The following is a 21,250-nucleotide window of genomic DNA, read 5'->3' on the forward strand; positions in this document are numbered from 1 at the left end:
GAACCTGAAGCCTTCCAGGCCAGCAGGCACAGGGTGCTCCCTGATGGTACATGTGGGGCTGCTACATGGCAAAGAGTACCTTTGGGAGGCCATGCTACATTCTTAAAGCATCTCCCACTCAGAAATGCACAAAGAGAATACTGTGGCTCAAGTTCACAAGGCTGGAAAATCTAAGCAAACTTGAGTACTTACGGCAGAGTAAATGACATGAGGAATCAGAGAGGGCCCGAGATGCTCATGTAAGCTTTGTAACCCTCAGGGGTTTAGAAGCACTTTCCACAAAGTAAAAATTATTGGCTGAATTGTGGGGTAGGTGCCAGAGCAATCTTTGGGGCACATTGTTTAATCACACTCCTCAAGCAATCAGCAACCTGACAGGGGACTAGTGGGACCTATGTGGACCCTACTGCTGCCTTTCTGTGATTAGCTCAGATCACATGATGAAAAGTGTGTCAGATCACAATGGATAAATATTGCTGAGAAAAAACTTGTATGTGCTACATATCTTATCTTCTAACTCCTAAACTTGAACGCTTTGTGTCTCCTATTTAACAATCTCAAGAAGATTGTTAATTCGACATTCCACGTGATCCAATGAAAGAACCCAGGTATAAACCAAGTATTCCAAGAAGCAAAAGCCAGACATTTGTAGACATCAGTGTTTTCTGACTATTGCTGTTTTCTTTCTTAGGAAATCCCACATCCCCCTATAGCTTAAAGGTAATGGTAGGCAGAAGCCTAAGTGGTTCGACTACCCTCAAACTGAAGCTGATTCTTGTCAGCAGGCACAAAAGCACACAAGCCTTTCTCTTCCTTTATGCCTGACCTTGATGTTCATCCTTCAGTCACTTCTGGATTGATTTCCTTGACAATGGCTATATCCTTCTGTGCTGTGTCTGTTTCTCACGATCTGCCCAGCACCAAGTGTGTGTGGTTTGCGAGCACGTGCTGCATACCTTCTGGATCTCAAGGCTAAAGTTTGGGGATTTGAGTACAGGAAAGTTATGTTGTTGAGAATGTGGCAGCTCTGAGGCTGTGTCAGGAGCTCCTGCATGGTAAATATAGAATAAAATAAAAATAATAAGGGGAAGTTGGGCCATTGATGATGCTATCAGTCCTAGTGGGGTGACACACCAGCCATTGTGACTAATTTCTCTTCAAAGAACAGCATGAATGGTCATGGAAATTACAAGTCACACCTCTGTATTTGGAATAGCAGATAGTTTTCCTGGCAGTAGGAATAATAAGCTTTCTTGACATTTTGATAGCAGTGGAAAAAAAAACCCAGGGAAGAGTGGGGGATGATGTGGGAGTTATCATGTGACCTATGGCTTTGTGTCCCCACTCTTCTGGCTAATTGTGCAGTATTTTCTTCCCACTTGTCAGGCATAGCTTGGGAACCAGGAACAGCAAACCAAATGTTCTGGCACAGAATGAATGTGCTCTGTCACCTGCCGTCAGATGTGAGTTGCTACACTGAAGGGAGAAAGGCTCTTATAGAGAACATTGTATTTAATCTGGCTGGGATGGTCAGTTCCTCTTGGCTTTCCTGTTTGTTCGGTGGTTGCAGACACTGAATTCAGGCTTGCCATCTACTTCATTATCCTGTTTTAATAGACAGGAGTGGGCAATTTCCTGCTGTTTCCCACATTCTCTGGCTGTGAGGCTTGGTGAGTTGGACACACACTTATCGTTCCGGTTCCATTAGTTTATCTTCCCATGCCCATCAGAATATTTTGATGAAGTAGCATGCTGATTTCTTAAGAAATGAGTTTCACGCCCTGGCCGGTTGGCTCAGCGGTAGAGCGTCGGCCTAGCATGCGGAGGACCCGGGTTCGATTCCCGGCCAGGGCACACAGGAGAAGCGCTCATTTGCTTCTCCACCCCTCCGTCGCGCTTTCCTCTCTGTCTCTCCCTTCCCCTCCCGCAGCCAAGGCTCCATTGGAGCAAAGATGGCCCGGGCGCGCTGGGGATGGCTCTGTGGCCTCTGCCTCAGGCGCTAGAGTGGCTCTGGTCGCAACATGGCGACGCCCAGGATGGGCAGAACATCGTCCCCTGGTGGGCAGAGCATCGCCCCTGGTGGGCGTGCCGGGTGGATCCCGGTCGGGCGCATGCGGGAGTCTGTCTGACTGTCTCTCCCTGTTTCCAGCTTCAGAAAAATGAAAAGAAAAAAAAAAAGTAAAAAAAAAATAAATAAATAAAAAAAAAAGAAATGAGTTTCACCCCCTCTGTAGGGAACCAGGAAATCAGAGTCCAGAATCTATTTTAAGTTAACAAACATTTAATGAGTGTGTATTTTGTTTCAGACACTGGGCTATAAAGTTCTGAAAATGCCAAAAGAATAAGACAACCTTCCTGAATTTAAGGAGTTCCCAATCTTGAATGAGATAATACAATTTACATTTTAAGAAATATTATTACAGAAAACTGGGAAGAGACATGATTAGATAGGTTTTGGAAAGATGTTCTGGTTATGTGGAAGACAGATTTTTGAGGTTATGTAGAAGAGGTTAAATGCCAGAAAACCAATTGGAAAGCAATTGTTATACTCCCCCTCCCCCCCCAAAAAAAAAGTTGCTGAGGGCCTGAGCTAGAAGTGGCAGTGAGGAGGAAAGCAGGTCCAAGCTGGTTGGGTTTCAGATGGTAAAGAGACTCTGAAAACCTCTTTTGAGGCCACCGTCTTGGCAGCTGTATGCATACTGTTAACTAAGAAAGGTAAAGTAGGAGAAAGGGATTTTTGCACTTGTTAATTTTGAGATAAAGATACCCAGCAGGATTGGAGTGCAGAAGAACCATCTAGGCAGGAGCCATGGACTGAGTGCTGTCTGGGTTTAGGTACCACCACGTGGGTGGGATTTCCTGCAGAGAGTACGCATGTAGAGAAGGGACAGTGCAAATGGAACATGATCACATAGAAATGAGCCAAAAATATTTTTTTAAGCCTGTGAACAAGAAGGAAGATGAGTGATCATGGGAACAAGAGAAGAAAGAGAAGTAGGAAGTGGTAACATGGAAGCCAGAATAGTTTCAAGAAAGGTTGAGATTGGGATTCGTGTTAGAGGCTCCTACAGTTAGCATCCCCTCAAACAGGATTTATGACCCTAAAGGCCTGTTTTTGGTCCTGATTAGAACCACAGCTTTTGTAGCATATGCATTTGAATTTAGTTAACACTGTCCTATATCTGGAGCTGGAGTCAGGAAGCCTGAATTCTGTCACAGCTCTATGACCTTGACCTTCTTGCCAGGTGAATGACTGGTAAATCATTAACTTCTTGAGCCTCATTTTTCTCATTTGTAAAGTAAGGAATTTGACTATCCTTGTTTAAAGTTCCTCTGGCTTCCAAGTTCTATGCCCAACTGTTGGTGTCTTGCCAAGCTCAAGCAGCACTGCTAACTGCCAGCCTCTGGAAGCTCATCATTCAACTGGAGATAGAATTACACAGCTCTCTTATTGCTCCTTGATTTGTTTCTGTGTGACCTTACCTGTCATGGAGGTGTATGGGGGTGGGGTGACAAAGAGTAGATCTGCCTTTTCCAGGTTTTCTAAGACATTCAAGTAAATCACCTTCTGAGTTTGTGGCCTTAAAGTATCAGCCTTTACACTGAAGGAGAGGGTTCTTCCACCTTCTTCTAGGCAGAGAACTTAACTCTTATTTTGCCTATTTATGAATTGCCTGTGCTTTTTTGAATGAGATGACTTGTGTTCTGGCTGAAGTTAATTTTGCTGTTATCATCTTAATGAACCCCTGCCCCAACACACCTAATATTTTCAAAAGCCACGCCCTTACCCATGTTTTTACCCACTTTTTGATGGGTTGTACTCTGCTGGAATCTAACCATATTTGTTCAGAATTTTCTCAGGAATATCATTAGTGTGAGTATTAGTATTTTATCTCAGAAAGTCTCTTGAATGAAACCAGTAGTTTCATTATTGCTGTTTGTAAGCAGATGCTGACAAGAGGTGGCAATGCCTACAACTCATTATTAATTCAAAGCAAAAGACAATTCTCCTAAGTGTAATAGTGAACAAAGGAAATATTAGCTATGTATTAAAAAAATATATAATAGCATCATTAGAATGGAACCAATCCTGGATTGAAAACTGAGAGAAGGCAAACAGGATAGGGAGCCCAAGGCCAAAATGCCATCCAGCAAATTAAAGAAATACTCATAGTAACTTCTTAAGTCTTTAGCAATGTTAAAGTCCTTGACTTGACTGAGCTGTCGCCCGGAAAAAAAAAAAAAAAAAAAAAGTCCTTGACTTGAATTAACTCATTTAATCCTCACAGAAAACCCATGAGGTAGGTGCATTATCTACATTCTCATTTTATAGATAGGAAGTTAAGGCACAAGGGGTGGTAATCTGCCCAGGTTGCACAGTTAGGAGACCAAAAATCTATTTATTTTATAGACCCCAAGAATCTATTTATTTTATAGACATGACAAGAAGAATTGGTCATCTTTAGAACTTTACTGAATGCAATATAATGAAAGTGAACCCAGTTGAGAGGACACTGGGTAGTAGAGCTAAGGTAGCTTAGAGTTCTGGAAAGAGGATTAAACCAAGAGACCACAGTTCTACTCTCATCTCCGACACCAACCATGTAGCCTACAGCAAAAGATAAACTACTTCCTTGTCCAGGTGTCTCTAAATGTCTCTGGAGCTGGAATCTTTTGTTTGGGAGAGTGGCTGGGTGTAGACATTGGCTCTCTGTAGCTTGAACAGATATTAAATAATTCGTTTCTGTTCAGTCAAGACGAAGACTGTCTATCAGTGTGCAAGCTGTCATGCTACACTGGGTGGGGTGCCTGGCACTAACAGCCACGCCAATCTCTCCTTCTAAATCTTGATCTCTGTAGACAGTAGAGAGGACCTCTAGGAAGTCCTGGACAACTAGTCAGGGGAGTTTGCCCATGGAGGGCCCATTAGCAAGAGCAGTAGGCTCTGAAACATTCTTGGAGAAACAGCTCTTGATGCACATCTAGAATCATGATCATGCTGCTTACCAGGTGGTGAAAGCCCCCGGGACAGGAGACAGAGAACACCCAGAACCTCTCTCGCACAGGGCTTTCTCTCTGCCTCTACTCAAGCATGGTCCAGCCTGTCCTCCAGGGCTTCACGCGCTTCTATGCCCATGGGCAGCTCTAAAGCCTTAAACTTGTTTATGCTAACTAGGTCTGTAGTCTTTTGCCTTTCTACTGTTTCCTGTTTTTTCTAAAGGCAACATCACTGTACAGCTGTTCGCTCTCAGTTCCCGTAGAACTGATCCCGACTCTTGATCGCTTCTGATTTCATCTTGGGGCTTCCTTACCAGCCATTCCCAATTGTTGAATGGGCCCTGGGAAAATGAACAGAGATTGGGAAGTGGGGGGGGGGGGGCAGCCCTCTCCCTGTTCTATAACATGCACTCTGGTGGAGTAATTTTTTTCAAATCATTTTGCTACAAAGGACCAGAATCCTGTCTTCTGTAATCGGTGACTTTTCTTTTAAATTACAGAACAGCCAAAAGATGGCAGAAGAGAAACAAAGGAGATTTTAGAATGATGACACTTTCCTAAATGGGTGCTCACAGCAGAATAGAATGATGCATGATTTTATCTTTATTATGTGAGCTTTTAATTGTTAAAAGGAACCCAAAGCTTCCAAGAACAAAAATACTGACTAAAATGTTTACCTGGAACACAAATCTCTGTTTCCCTTTGGCTTTCCTTACTGCTCACCTGGCTACATCGACTTCCTAGATTCAAAACTTTCGAGAACAAGGACTTTAATCCTATCCTTAAAGAGCATCATCAGGCATCCTGGGTACTGACCTCTATGGCCTTATCTCCTTTCTTTAGGTTAAGTAGCTGCACTGACTAAGAGGAGTTTGATTAACAGAAAAGTAGGAACTTCTCAACCACTGGCCAGAGGGGAGACCGCTTAAGAGCTCAGCTCCTTCATAGCAGAGACCCAGCACACAGAGTGAGACCTGCAGTTATAGGGAAATGATTAATGTATGTCAGTTATAAAAGAATTCAAAGCATGAAGCTTGAAGATCAAGTCCACATTTCTAGAGAAGAAAACAGGGCACAGAAGTCCAAACAACCCTAAATTCCACTATTATGTAAAGTCACAAACATGCCCCATCCAGTCAGCAGTCCTTTCTCCCACAAATCACTGTCATTGCGATAACATCTAGTGCATCCAAACATTTTAGTGATGCTCTAGAGAGATCACTTTTAGCTTTCAGAGTGCTGCGGTGAATTTACAATGTTCCCCGACTCCTCTGTGTGCTGAGAAGGAGCAGCCATGTGGTGATGACTGCCATCATGCTGCGAAACATTACTCACGCCAAGAAATGAAATCTTTGGATTCTTTGAAAGGTTTCCAAGAATGTGAACACATACTGCCTGCCCACTCTGCTGAATGCCTCCTTTGGCTGTCTGCTTAGTATTGAATGTACCAGACAGGCCTTCATACAAAGAGAGAAAGTGTTTTGAGCCCCTAAAAGGGGAAGTCACAGACTTTCGGATGTGAATGGTGAGACTGAAGATGTAGGAGGAAATAGTGGCAGGGTGAGGAGGGGCCTTTTGGAAAGGTATGAATAAAAGACCAAGAGAGAAATAGATGGCATTGACCTACGTGTGATAAATTCTTTGTATCTCTCCCCCGTCAAACCTGGAGCTACAGACTACTTTTATACTATGCTCTATGCTTGATGATCATGGGAAAAATGCTTGCCTGGAGAGTGTCCCTGTGTCCATGGATATTGCAATCTAGTGAGAATAAGAATTTTTAGGTGCTGCCAAAGCATGTATAAGTGTGCATTCGTTTCCATTTTAACGCTGTGTATAAATGCCATTTGTACTGTTTGTTATTAGGGATGTTCTTTATGAAAAAATTGAGAAATGTCAGTTGTACTAATGTAAATATCTTGGACTATTTTATTCCTCAAGCTGGCTTTAAGAAAGGAAGAAAAATGCTTTGTATAGGGAACTACTCTCTGACTCTTTAACAGGGCTACTCATAATTCATTGGCACAGCACTACTGTGAAAGAAAAGAACTCTTGTGGTGTTCTGAGCTTTTCCAAGGAAGCAGTCTGACGTCATTGGTGGCAGACACAGAATGTATGTATCTGTCTTTTGTCGACACCATCTGTTTTTCTCCTCACAGGCTATCGTTTAGATTTATTCTTCTCTTCTTTCCAGGAGATGAGCCTCCCCATACGAGGATGGGTGCTAGGTGTTAAAGGCACTAAGCTAATATTCTAAGATGATTTCCTTCTGTTCCTTCCTTTCTAGAATCTTATGGCAAGAGCCTTATATGACAATGTCCCAGAGTGTGCTGAGGAACTGGCCTTTCGCAAGGGAGACATCCTGACTGTCATAGAGCAGAACACAGGAGGACTTGAAGGATGGTGGCTCTGCTCCTTACACGGTCGGCAAGGCATTGTCCCAGGCAACCGGGTGAAGCTTCTGATTGGCCCCATGCAGGAGACCTTCTCCAGTCCGGACCAGCCTACTTCTGGACTGATGCACCAGAGCTTTGGCCAACAGAAGCTCTATCAAGTGCCAAACCCACAGGGTGCAACCCGAGACACCATCTACCAAGTCCCACCTTCCTACCCAAATCAGGGAATTTATCAAGTACCCACCAGCCATGGTACACAGGAACAAGATGTGTATCAAGTACCACCATCAGTGCAAAGAGGCACTGGGGGTACTAATGGTCCCTACTTTAGTAAAAAGGTGAGTGAGCAACTGACTGGATTTTTGTTCCTTTTTTTTTTCATTGTACTCAGAGCAATAGAAATATTCCTGAAATAAGAACTTGACCTTCCCAAAAGTATGTCCTCCAAGAAGTAAGTACTTCTAAATACCACAACTCAGCGGTATTATTTTTGCATTATTTTTTCATTCACTGGTCAGCAGAACTTTCTTAAATTCCTACCATGTGCCAATTACTGTTGATTCAAAGCCATCATAAGTTCCTGTGCCATTCCGGGCCATATTGGATTATTAAGTTGTTTTTCTCCATCTTTCTGATAGATCTGCTTTTAGAACTAGATTCTGCACGCAAATAATTTCCAGTCTTTTCTATTTCTTCCTTGAATGGCACAAGGCACCAAATTTTGTATGAGCACAGTGATGCAACAAGGACCATCCTTTCACTGAAAGCTGAGCGGCGACCACTCACTAGAAGTAGAGGAATAAGGAAGCTGGGGAGTGGGTCCTGCCAACCAACTTATTCTACAGAGCTGCTAGCTTATAGTTTGACTCATTTAAAACATATAGATACTTGTATTTAGAAAGCAGCTATCCTCTTATCCTTCAAGTAATTATAAAATAATGCCTGAGCCAATGGCTGAAAACAGCAGAACTAAGATATTTAGGAAGGCATCATTAAAAAGAAAAAAAAAAAGGAAGGACCAACCGTTTTATAATTTCAAACAATCTGAGATAAATAGAAAAATTTTAATTGAGTGAATATTAAGCATTTAGTATATTTTTGATGCTTGTGATGCAATGAATTAGAGTGAAGGAAGCCTTCATGATGCTTCTTACATTGTAGTGGAGGGACGTCAGGTGCTGGGAAGAAAATAGTGTCAGTGAGCTTGTGGGGGTATAGCTAACATGGAGATGATGCTTATGTGAGCATTACAAAGGGAGGCTTTTCCCTTTGGTTTTCTGGCAAATTCCAAGGGTGGACAGAGGATACTGTGAGTTTTGGCAAGAAGAATAGGTGAATTTCACAGAATAGAAAAAGACCTCTGAACTACAAGAGGAAAGATGCAGCTTCATGCCAGAAAGAGCTTGTTGACTTTTAGAACACTACGCATACAGGTGCCCTGCCTCAAGGAAATCACAAAGCCTGAATTTCCAAATTAATGTAAATTAGAGAATGTCTATTTGCATGATAATGGAATCTTCTGTTGAAGAAAAGAGGGTGGATTTAGTGTTGGATTTTTTTAAATAACAAACCCACAAATGAATACAAATCACCTTTTATACATAAAGAATGTTTTGCAAAACAGTTTTCAAGAGCACAGGTGTTGTCTAAGCCAAGTGTGTGTACAATAGGAAGAATTACTCAAGAAGTGGTAAACAGCCTGACTGTAGGTGGTGCAGTGCATAGAGTGTCAACCTGGGATGCTGAGGTCCCAGTTCGAAACCCTGAGGTCACTGGCTGGCTTGAGCACAGGCTCATCGGCTTGAGCTCGGGATCATCAACTTGAGCCCAGAAGTCTCTGGCTTGAACCCAAAGGTCTCTGGCTTGAAGCCCAAGGTCACTGGCTTAAGCAAGGTGTCACTGGCTTGGCTGGAGCCCCCTAGTCAAGGCACATATGAGAAGCAATTAATGAACAACTAAAGTGACACAACTATGAGTTGTTGCTTCTCTCTCTCCATTCCTTTCTCTCTCTCTCTCAAAACAAACAAACAAGAACAAAAGTTAAAAACAAAGCAACTTTCTGACTTGTGTTACACAAGATAATGATTCCTGTCTGCAGAGGATAGACTGGTCATCACCTTTCAAAGTCATTACCCCATGGATTTCAGACTGAAAGGGAAAGCCAAACCAGGCCTCTGTCTCCAGAGGAGAAAAGGAACAGTTGGAAGGTGTAACTATAAATAAATACCTTCTCTCACTCTTAGTCCTCGTTGTTTGCACCTTAAAATAGTTCTCCCTTCCTCTGAGCTAGTGTGAGGCAGACAGGGAGACCAGAACAGGAAATGCTTGGCTGAAAGGTGATGGGCTCTAAACTTTCATCACAGTTTATTTTGGCAGGAAGGTGACATATTTTCTTTTTTAGACTCAACTCTTTTAGTTCCAAGTCTGAAACGTCTAAAATCTCAGCCCTCTTCTCACTTCATTTGCTGTCACTACACTGCAGATTCGCTCCTTGACTCTTCATCCTGGTAGGGGGCAGAGAGTTTGGCCCCACCCTCCCTTGGATTGATGTTGGGGGGCTGAGGTTACCCTTGGGTGCTTGAACTCAAGGTTTGTTTGTTTAATTGTAAAAATCAGTGGAACATTTTATGTTTAACCAAAGGCAGGCGAGGAAGACATTTCCAAAAAGCACCTGCTGCCCTTTCAGGGGAAGAGCTCAGGAGAAGGTGCCTTGGAGTCCTGAGAGGCTCTGAGCAGTGGGGGTCTGCGGTAGTAACATGGTGAGGATGGGAAAGGGGGAAAGGAATGGTCCTGGCTCTTCCCTCCAAACACCAAGGACTCTGAGGATACTGACCTCACCTGGAAAGTCATCTTATAGCCTCTGATTCTCTAGGCTGCCCACCTTTGTTCTATCCACTGGGTCACTGGCTTACACAACCATGAAAGTGAGTTTACCATCTTCCTTCCTTTCCTCTCTTTTCCTTTCTTTCTCTTTTCTCTCTCCCTCCCCTCTACCCTCTTCCTTCTCCTTCTCTCTTTGTCTCTCTTTGTCTCTCTCTCTATTCTCCCTTTTGTTTCTCTTCTTTCTCTCCTTCTTTTCTTCCTTCCTTCTTTCCTAGTGGGGATGGCTTGGTGGCTAAGAGGTGATTTTATCCTAGGTAACAGCAGCTGCTTTAATCACTTCTATCAACAGCTCCTTCAGTGTAATTTTTTTTCTTTATTTCTTTTTATTTTTAATTTTTTTTTTTTTTCTGTATTCCTCTGAAGCTGGAAACGGGGAGAGACAGTCAGACAGACTCCCGCATGCGCCCGACCGGGATCCACCCGGCACGCCCACCAGGGGCAACACCCTGCCCACCAGGGGGCGACGCTCCGCCCCTCCGGGCGCTGCTCTGCCACAACCAGAGCCACTCCAGCGCCCGGGGCAGAGGCCAAGGAGCCATCCCCAGTGCCCGGGCCATCCCTGCTCCAATGGAGCCCCCGCCATGGGAGGGGAAGAGAGAGACAGAGAGGAAGGAGGGGAGGGGTGGAGAAGCAAATGGGCGCCTCTCCTATGTGCCCCGGCCGGGAATCAAACCCAGGTCCCCCGCACGCCAGGCTGACGCTCCACCACTGAGCCAACCGGCCAGGGCCTATTTTTAATTTAAAAAAAAAATTTTTTTTTTACAGAGAGTGAGTCAGAGAGAGGGATAGACAGGGACAGACAGACAAGAACGGAGAGAGAGGAGAAGCATCAATCATTAGTTTTTTATTGTGCGTTGCAACACCTTAGTTGTTCATTGATTGCTTTCTCATATGTGCCTTGACCGCAGGCCTTCAGCAGACCGAGTAACCCCTTGCTGGAGCCAGCGACCTTGGGTTCAAGCTGGTGGGCTTTTCCTCAAACCAGATGAGCCTGCGCTCAAGCTGGCGACCTCGGGGTCTCAAACCCGGGTCCTCTGCATCCCAGTCCGATGCTCTATCCACTGCGCCACTGCCTGGTCAGGCTATTTCTTTTTTTTTTTTTAAGTGAGAAGAGGGGTGATAGACTCTCACATGTGCCCCAACCAGGATCCACTGGGCAACTCCTGCTAGGGCAGATGCTCGAATCAACTGAGTTATCCTCAGTGCCCAGAGCCAACACTCGAACCAATCAAGCCACTGGCTGCAAAAGGGGAAGAAGGAGAGAAGGGGGAGAGGGAAGGGAAGAGAAGTAGATGGTCGCTTCTCATGTGCACCCTGACTGGAGATTGAACCCAGGACGTCTGCATGCCAGGCCAGCGCTCTATCCACTGAACCAACCAGCCAGGGCCAGTATAAATTTCTAATTCAGGATATTCTCAGTGGGTGAGAATCATCCTAATGATTTAAACCAGAGCCCGAGAGTTAATCCCAGTACAATAGAGGGATCAGGCTGGGAGTAAGGGGATGGGGGTGATGAGTTCTTATTATACCTAAATGGCCCTGTGCCCACTTTTTAAAAAAATTTTTTATGTATAAAAAGGTGGTAGACCCAAAACTACACATTCCTGGTAGTTTAAGCTGTGGTTCTTAAAAATAAGTAAAGAAGAAAAAGAGAAGGCATTGGAGTCTTGTTTAGAACCACTAAAGGATGGGTTTAAAACTTTAAGGAACATAAGAATCACCTAGAGATGGAAGGAAGGTGAATTGAAATGCAGATCCCCAGGCCTCTCCCCAGATTCTAAACCCAAGGCCTGGGAATCTGCATTTCAGTAAGCTCCTTGGACAGTTCTGGGGAGGAGGTCCAAGACTGCACTCTGAGAAACACTGAAGTGGGGGCCATGTAGGGTGTTGGATATGTTCCAATCTGATTGTGATTTGGGACTTTCCATAGTTAAAGATTCCCTTGATGTTGTAAACAGACTGTGGGCTTCAGAAATGTTATCCACCACAGATTTTTTCTACTAATGAATCACCAAGTATGGGGGCGGGAGGGGGGAGGGGAGACAGTGAATTCTGCCTTCTATCACTTCACCTTTACTCTCTGGGAAACTTCAGCATCTGCCCACCTTCTTGCATCCCGTCCACATTAAAAGGCTTTCATCACTTACTAAGTCAGCAGTTCAGGGAAAAATAGTCATATAATAAAATCCTCACTCGTCTGCAAGACAAGAAGACGGCATGAGTACTGTGGAAAAAGCATGGGCTCTGGGGTGAGGCTGACTCCTGGTTCTGTTTCCTCACTAACTGCTAGTCCTTGTCAACTTGCTAAACTTCTTCAAGCTTTGCTTTCTTCATCTGTACAATGGGAATAATCAGAGTTGCTGTGAGATTTAACAAGGAAAGGACCTGGCACAGTGTTTGTTAAGTAGCAGGGGCTTAAAAATATTAGTTCCCTAGTCTTGTTCTTCTTTCCTTTCTCAGAGTTTATTTTCAACTGCATCAGCCTTCTTTGTGTTTCTCACTATACGCAAGATATGCAAATACTTGACTGCTAGCACATTAGCTGTTCCTTTTGAGTGCATGGCTCTCTCTTTCATTCTACAAGGATTTTGCACAGAATGGAAAAGAACTCCCCAAGTTATCTGGAAACCGTACACACTGACACCTTTACTTAATTTCATTGGTCTTTTTCACTCTGGGTTTTGTGTGGAGGGCCGTTTTATCCATTAGGCATTGGGCAGGATGCCCAGGGTCTACGGCAGTGTTTGAGAGCTGAATAAAAAAAAAAAATTGGGAAAAAAATGGCTCTAAAATAGGAACACAAACACTGCAAAACAGAAATTAAAAAACAGATAAATGTGTAGGAAACAATATCATGTCAATCTCATTATTATATTTAGGGCTCAGAACTATTTTATTGCATTTGAAAACAATTTGTAGGTTAGATTTTCTTACTTTGCAAAGATTTCTAAATATGCCCTGTGATTGCCAAGAACTCATAGGCAATGCTAAATTAAATGAGTTACTCATAGTCCAATAATTTGAAAAGCTGAATTATATTTAAAGATTCTCAATTTTTTTAAAAAGCAAAAATTCTCCTTAAGGTTGGAGTATGATTTGAAGTGAAGCCCTCCAAACATACAAAAGACCAAGGTCTACAAAGGTCTAGTCTCCTCATTTCTCTGCTTCAAAGACCAGTAAAATTATCACCTGAGTTCATCCATGTCATGCTTGATCTTCACAGGGAATTATGTGTATTCTTCTGATTATTGTTTGGACATGTTGCTTTTATTCTAACTGGTGGAATTAGATTTGCTTTGAGTCCTTTTGAAGATGAGTATGAGCTAAATATGAACTCCAGTAAGGCAGGCAGGGGCCATGGCTGTCTCTTGGCTGCTATAGGTTAAGCACATAGTAAAGCATCAACACATAGCTGATACCCAATGAGCACAGGAACAAGGCCAAGGCATGAAATGAAACATTTAATTTGAGTTGACCTTTAAATAAACTGAAAAGTGGTTCTGATTTTGTCACCCATTCACCATCATACACTATTCAAATCTCATCGTTCAATTCATTACATTCTGCTATGACATATGTCAGATTATACATGGTCATTTTCCCCGAGAAGGGTATTAGACAATGTCACCATCTGTTTTCTGTAATCCTAACTATCTGTACACAATAAATGAGCATCCAAAATACGACTGATGTAAGTTCAGCTTGTCTAAGGACCCAACTTTTATGAATTTGCCCAGTTTAGACAATAAGATTAGTTAACTCTTCTATGGTGACATAAAAAGAAAAACTAAATTTTTTTTTCTATAGGGAGCAGAGCTTCCTTTATGTATACTATTATTTACTTAGAATGCCTTTTCTCCTCTGTTCTACCTGTGAACTCCTATTCATACTTTAAAACTCATTTTAAAATATTTTTTTAAAGATTTTATTTATTGATTTGAGAGAGAGAAAGGATGGGAGATGGGAAGAACAGGAACCATCAACTTGCTTTTTGTATGTGCCTGGTCTAGGGTTTCTAAAAACTCAGCAAACTCAGCATTCTGAGTCAATGTTTTATCTACTGCGCCACCACAGGCCAGGCACTTTAGAACCCATTTTGATGTCCATCTCCTCTGTGAAGCTTTATCTCTGCACCCCAAGTGTCTCCCTCCTCTATACAAGTAATCCCAAAATATGTTATATATATCTCTTAGTCCCAAGGGGACTCCTGGGCTCATAAAAACTATAGTGGTCCACCATTACAATGTATGATGCACTAGGCTGGGCAAGTACTGCTTCAGGATTGGTACTCAGAAAAACTCAAGTCATATTAAGATTTATCTAGACCCCGTTACCTCATCTTTAAAGACCATTTCCTACCTTCCAAAATGAGATGCAGCCATCTGTTGGCAGGAAATGACTCAAAGACTATTACCAGGTTTTCTAGGCCCATTTCTGAAAGATAATATAAGAACCAGAAATAGATTAACTACAATGTTTGTACCTTCTTAGACACTGAGTCATCATGAATTACACATACACACACACACACACACACACACACACACACACACACACACACTCACATACCCATCACCATTGGTTAAGAACAGAGAACTTCCTTAATTTGGATTTGGAGCATTCTGAAATCTGGTTGCTCAGAGCAACACTTAGTTACTAGCCAACTAACTGCTATATATTAGCTGTATGATTTGTCTACGAACAAGTAAAAATAGATTTAGAGGAAATGAAAGCTCCCAGAGAAGATAAACTCTGACTTCATCTCACTTTCTTTTCTTCCCTTCCTACACACACACACACACACACACACACACACACACACACACACACTCTGAAAAATACCAGAATTAGGACAGAAGGAACTTCTAGTTTCTTCACTTATAAACTTAGTAAAGTACAACCGTATTCCAGAATTGTACATTTCTGTATAAAACTCATCCAAATTTCAATGAATTTATTTCTTCACTACATGGTTTTTTGGGCTATGCAGAGAAGTGAACTTTTACCTAAAATCTCAAGAGTCACGATAACCTAAGTCTTACAAAAAAGTTGAGGTCCTTGAGTAATTCAAGGGCAGGACTTTATGAGATCACTTTGAAAATAAGCCGTAGTCACCACACTAGTGGAATGAGCAAACTGTAATATCTCCTTAAAAATTAACAAAGGTCCCTTTGTTCAGTCAATGCCAAGGCCTTCAAACTCAGTTGCAATTTGTTATAAAGCTCAGAGATAATGCATATTTCTAAGAGTGCATTAGTAACTTCTTACAAACCCACACCAAAGCAAACAGAGGTAATCTTCCTTTTTTCAATGATTTCATGCTAAGTGACTGTGCTTATCAGAATAAATAAGACAGATATTGTGTGTAGTATGATGTCAGGCTAAGTGGTTAATGCCCTGTTTGTGAGGAAGAATAGAACACATTTATTTATTTGATTTGATGATGAAATTCAAACTTAATATTGGTTGCACACATCTTTAAAAGCAGACTTGTTTGAGTACATTGTGCAAAATGCAGTACTAGACACCATCAGAAATGCACTGGGTTCTAAAATAGTTATACCACAAACCTACACGTCTAGAGAGGTGTGTCTTTCTTAAAAGTTGTAACTCCAGCCCTGGCCGGTTGGCTCAGCGGTAGAGCGTCGGCCTAGTGTGCGGAGGACCCGGGTTTGATTCCCGGCCAGGGCACACAGGAGAAGCGCCCATTTGCTTCTCCACTCCTCTGCCGCGCCTTCATCTCTGTCTCTCTCTTCTCCTCCCGCAGCCAAGGCTCCATTGGAGCAAAGATGGCCCGGGCGCTGGGGATGGCTCTGTGGCCTCTGCCTCAGGCGCTAGAGTGGCTCTGGTCGCAACATGGCGACCCCCAGGATGGGCAGAGCATCGCCCCCTGGTAGGCAGAGCGTTGCCCCATGGTGGGCGTGCCGGGTGGATCCCGGTCGGGCACATGCGGGAGTCTGTCTGACTGTCTCTCCCTGTTTCCAGCTTCAGAAAAATGCAAAAAAAAAAAAAAAAAAAAAAAAAAAAAAAAAGTTGTAACTCCAGTAACATTTAAAGAGTACTGAGGAGTCTTCTCTTTCAAGGACCACAGAGTCGATCAATTTTTGAAGCTAAAGCTCCTTTAGCAATGCCATAATCACATCTAATTTATTTGAATAATTTTTATAATATTTGGTTTTCTTAAAGCATGGTGTGCTTAAACCAGTTGTTTACTGGAATGGTTATTTGTCTTCAAATTTACCACCGATTGACTGTAGCCTTTAGCATGTTATTAAGTTACTCATTTTTCAAGATAGGTTTAGATCTAAAGCATGGGTGACTCCATTGAGTTATGGCTCCATTTAGGGACATTATATCTATAATCTCATCTAATCCTGTCAGCCTCAGAATGTGTTCCTTACAAACTTCATTTTACAGAGAGAGATCTGAGGTCTGAGAATTAAGTTAACTTGCTAAAGGGCATAACTCTAGTAAGAGGTAGGATTGATATTTGAGCCTACATCTGTCTGACTCTGAAATAAATGATTTTTACATCCAGGCTAATGGTTGGTGTTGCCAAGTCCTAAAATAAGAAGGTATATTTAGACACTTCATTAGCAAGTCCAGCTCACCAGAATCCTGGGTGCTAAAAAGCATCCTGTCAGCCAGGAAGAATTAAAGTCACTCTAGAACAGTGGTCCCCAACCTTTTTTGGGCCATGGACCGGTTTAATGTCAGAAAATATTTTCACGGACCGGCCTTTAGGGTGGGACGGATAAATGCACAAAATAAAATTATGTGACCGGCGTAAAAACTGTGGTATTTTCAAATATAATTGTCAAATTTATAAGACAAGCATCAAGAGTGAGTATTAGATGGATGTAACAGAGGGAATTTGGTCATTTAAAAAAAATAATAAAACATCACTCAGACTTAAATATAAATAAAACGGAAATAATGTAAGTTATTTATTCTTTCTCTGCGGACTGGTACCAAATGGCCCAAGGACCACTACGGGTCCGTGGCCCGGGGGTTGGGGACCACTGCTCTAGAAGACTTCCTCCTCAGATCTGTAGAGTAGCCTCAGCACTGGGGTAATCTGAGTTAAGAAATGTAGAAATGCCTGCCTCTTGGCTATAATGGTTAGTTTCATGGCAGGGTAATCCAGAAGTCTTGAGCAGGTCATTAAGCTGATGTAAAGTCTGTGCTACATTGCTGAAACCATTGCTGTGCTGGCTTTTCCCGCCACTGGAAATATAGTCTTTTAAAATGACTTCAAATGGATAACTCCATGTTAAATCTCCCAGAATGGGCTTGCCAGTAAGAATACCACCCAAAATAAATTATCTAGATTTTAAGTTTTGCTTCTCAGATAAAGAAGTAACTTTCTTAGGGATTATTTATTTGTGAAATTAGAAAAGTAATACATTTTAAACATGTGTTATGAGTGTAAGCAATTGAACATGCTGCTGGACTGCTGGTATCAGCTAACAAGGTTCTGTTCACGCCCCTTGTCATTAACAAGCTGAGTAACCTATCTGACCGTTAGTTCCCTCAACTGTAAAATGGGGAGTAGAGTATAGCTGAATTGTTTTTAACAGTCTTTGCTAAAATTTTATGACCCAAATATCCTTACCTGGTTCTTTCCCAGAGTTGCTGGAAAAGTTTAATGAAATGACCTGGCCTCCAAATTCTTAAACAAAAGACACTCAGGTGTTCATTTAAATTTCAGTCAATCCCTACATATTGGCAAGTCCTTCTTACCCTTCCTTAAGGATCCAGTTCACCTTCTTACCTAGAACCGCAGTCTCCTTTAGAAGGTAGACCCTGTCAGGAGGAAGCAAGGAGCACGCAGGATTACAAGAGAAGGTTGAGATATGCTAAGCCAGGGAGAAGGAGTTTGCAGACCTTATAGGACAGCGGTTCTGAGTATGAAGGAGAACTCATTCCTTCTTTGCTACCAAGAGCCAAGAGTACTTCATCCTGGAATTCATTATTTGCTGCCCATTTTCCTGTGTAATCCTCTTGGCTTGGCAGAGGCCCTCAGTGGGTCCGGTGTCTCCTAAAGTGACAGACCAGGGTCAGCCCTGTTCAGAACTGACACCAAGTTCTGCCACATGATCACTTTGCTTCATCTGTCATCATATCTTTTCTCCCAATTAAGCTATGGGAGGTCTCCCCATTTAAGGAAGGAATGATACCCATAGGCATTTGGGTCCAGAAGTTTTCATTCCATGACTCCTTTCCATAATTATACCCCCTTTAGGGCATATGGGCTTCTGTGGGCATCTCTCTAAAACCCATTTCAAAATCTAGATTTAGTATTTAGTGTCCTATTGAATTTATTTGGACATTAAAAGAACCAAAATGCTTGTGCCTTTTCTAGTTTTCATTCAAAGAACATTTTGGTCCCTGGGATATATATTTTTAATGGCTTTGCTATACCTAACTGTCATGGGCTATATTTGGCTTTGTCCAGAGAAAGACTTTGACCACTTAGGAACCCAGACGTCATTTCCCATCATGTTCTTTTGCATTAAATGCTTCTAGCTGCTCTTTAGCACTTGGTCACTCCATAACTAAATATTGCTTTAGCACTTGCTACACAAAGAGCTTCCTGAAAGCAGCAGGGGAGGCGTGCTAAGGCCTCAACAATCAGGGCACTGTCTCCACTGAGTGGTTCGTGGCCCAAGTGCTGTGTCAAATGAAAGGTACCCAAGAGCCCCATTCCACTTCTGAGTTTTCGGTAGTGACTTTTTCCTTATTTGGAAAAAGAAGACTGGCCGTGATTTAGATGTGTCTAGCAAAAGACAGAGTTCTAGCATAAAGTCAAACATCAAACTGTCTTTGAAGGAAAGTCACTTGCTTCCCAGAAATAGAGAGAGAAAATCTTGATGAGCACAAGATAGGCATTAGGAAGGGTTAACCATGGCCATGGCCCATGAGGATGGATTGTTATGGCCAGACCCAGTTCTCATTGTATTGTTGCTATGCAAGTAAATAAATGAGCTCACGGCTACACCCAAGCTGGGCAGAGAGAATTTATAGAGAATTAATAAATCCAGTGTAGGCAACATGTGGCTTTTCCTCTGGACATGAAAAGCAACTAGTAATCTTGGATTTTAAACAAACTTCTATAACTTTGCAGTTTCTGAAAATTGGAATCAAGTTCTAATGAGCAGGCAGTGATAATAGGGATGTTTCTTTTCTTCAGGTTTTCTTTAAAGGGAAAGGGTCACACAGTTCATGGGCTTGAAGACAAAGAAGTTATTATGCTATGATGGCTCTGTTAATGCTTTTTAAGGGCCTCCAAGCGAAATAAGTCCTTTCTAACAGGCAGTGTTAGAAGTCTGAATACTCTGGTTAATGCATGAAACCCAGCGGTAAAAATAAATAAAGTATAAAATTTTAAGTCAGACAGGGGGTTTGGGAAGTAGAGATAGGCAGGAAGCAATCTTATTTTCCTTTCCACGGATGCCAAGAAAAATGAAAATAGATGATTGCTAATCAGTGAAACCTGCTTTCGAATTCCGACAATCTGAAGTACCGTTATTGGCAAGGTTATAAATCTGGACTGTGATAGTATGGCACAGTGGCACTTTTTAACTTGTCATCAATCATTCATTATATTTTTTGAGCACCACCTGGGTTGCCTAGCTCTGGGCTAGGCCTTGGAGCCAAACACCAGGAGCTGGTTACACACATGCATGCTCTGGTAGATTCATGGGTAAACTCCACTGGTTGAGAATCAAGGCTTTATCTAGATATCTGTCTTATGTCTATGTCTTTTCCTGGGGTTGCTGGTAGCATAGAAAGGACAGAAGAAGTCAAAACAGGGACAAGTGTTGTGATAAGCAGGTAGGAGGTAGGGCTGCATCAGACCTTGGTGGGACTGAGACCCTATTAATTGGCTTTTGCAGGATTCTTGGGGGCAAGGAGGACCTACCTTCATGAATGGCACAGCCTGCTTCCTTCCCACTTCCCTCAGTGTACCACTGAATTGTCAGCATGAGGTTGAGAAGCTAAAGTTCTCTCTCAGGGCTTCTGCTGCTGTGATGCCCCAATCCTAGACCCCCCCCACACACACACACCAGCTCTCCTTTAAGGAGGAAAAGCGGATGCCCAAGGGAAGAAGCCCCTCAGTAGACTTGCTGAGACCTTGTTATGAGTGATACCATGGGAGCAGAAGTTGTCTTATGAGAAATATTTTGCTTCTAGACATTTCAGATAGGTATGTGACCTACTTCTTGCTGACATAGATCCTCTTGACAAGCCCAGTTTGTGGTCTGCCACTGAAAAAAGGCCTTGTCTGAAGAGAAATTCAGTAAAGTGCCCTGGGTTTCAGACCTCGCCATCTTTCCCTTGGACAAACATCTTAATCTTTAAGCCTTACAAAGCATGTTTTCTCCTGGGGTTTTCCACTGGCATGTTTTTGGCTGTTATGGTGGTAATTGTGACAATGGCAACACTGATATGGACAGAGTGAAAGAGTAACCCAAGTAAAGTTACTGCTAGTTATCAAGGGCCAAAGTCTCCTGTCATTTAGTGCTTTGATTTGAAATCCCCTTGTCTTATAGACCTTACTAGAGACACTATGCATTTGTGAAGATTAATTTCTTTATCTGACTTAAATCTAAAAATGGTTAAATTTTGTTTTCTCCAATGGTTTAATCATGAAACATTTTGCAGCAAAATTCCCCCATATGTTTCTGGTTTGTGACTGAGAAGAACACAGGTGTTCGTGTCACTTGCAGGCTCCAGACCAGGGAAAAGGAAATCATCTAGTGGCCCTACTTGGTCTCCCACAGTGGTGTGCACCAAATAGTGGCGCAGGTGATCATTCTTTCCTGGGTTCTGATTGCTCATTTATCTAATAGTCACTCTGCTTTCTTGTCTCCCTCACTTGCCCAAAGCTACTATGCCTGGCTGATGAGACACAGTTCTGCTCCTTTATCCCTTGGATCCCATTACCCTAAAGCTAACTTACCTGGAAA

General features: G+C 42.5%; 1 protein-coding gene across 2 annotated transcripts in view; it reads left to right on the forward strand.

Annotated features, from left to right (window-relative positions):
- Positions 1-21,250, forward strand: part of NEDD9 (neural precursor cell expressed, developmentally down-regulated 9) — a 223,069-nt gene that overhangs the window by 187,757 nt on the left and 14,062 nt on the right. For both annotated transcript variants that reach the window (XM_066376924.1, XM_066376923.1), the window contains one exon: positions 7,286-7,732. In XM_066376924.1, coding sequence (XP_066233021.1) covers positions 7,286-7,732 — 447 coding nt within the window. The remainder of the gene's footprint in view (positions 1-7,285; positions 7,733-21,250) is intronic.

Source organism: Saccopteryx leptura, chromosome 3, assembly GCF_036850995.1.
Source record: "Saccopteryx leptura isolate mSacLep1 chromosome 3, mSacLep1_pri_phased_curated, whole genome shotgun sequence".
In the NCBI taxonomy this organism is placed as follows: domain Eukaryota; kingdom Metazoa; phylum Chordata; class Mammalia; order Chiroptera; family Emballonuridae; genus Saccopteryx; species Saccopteryx leptura.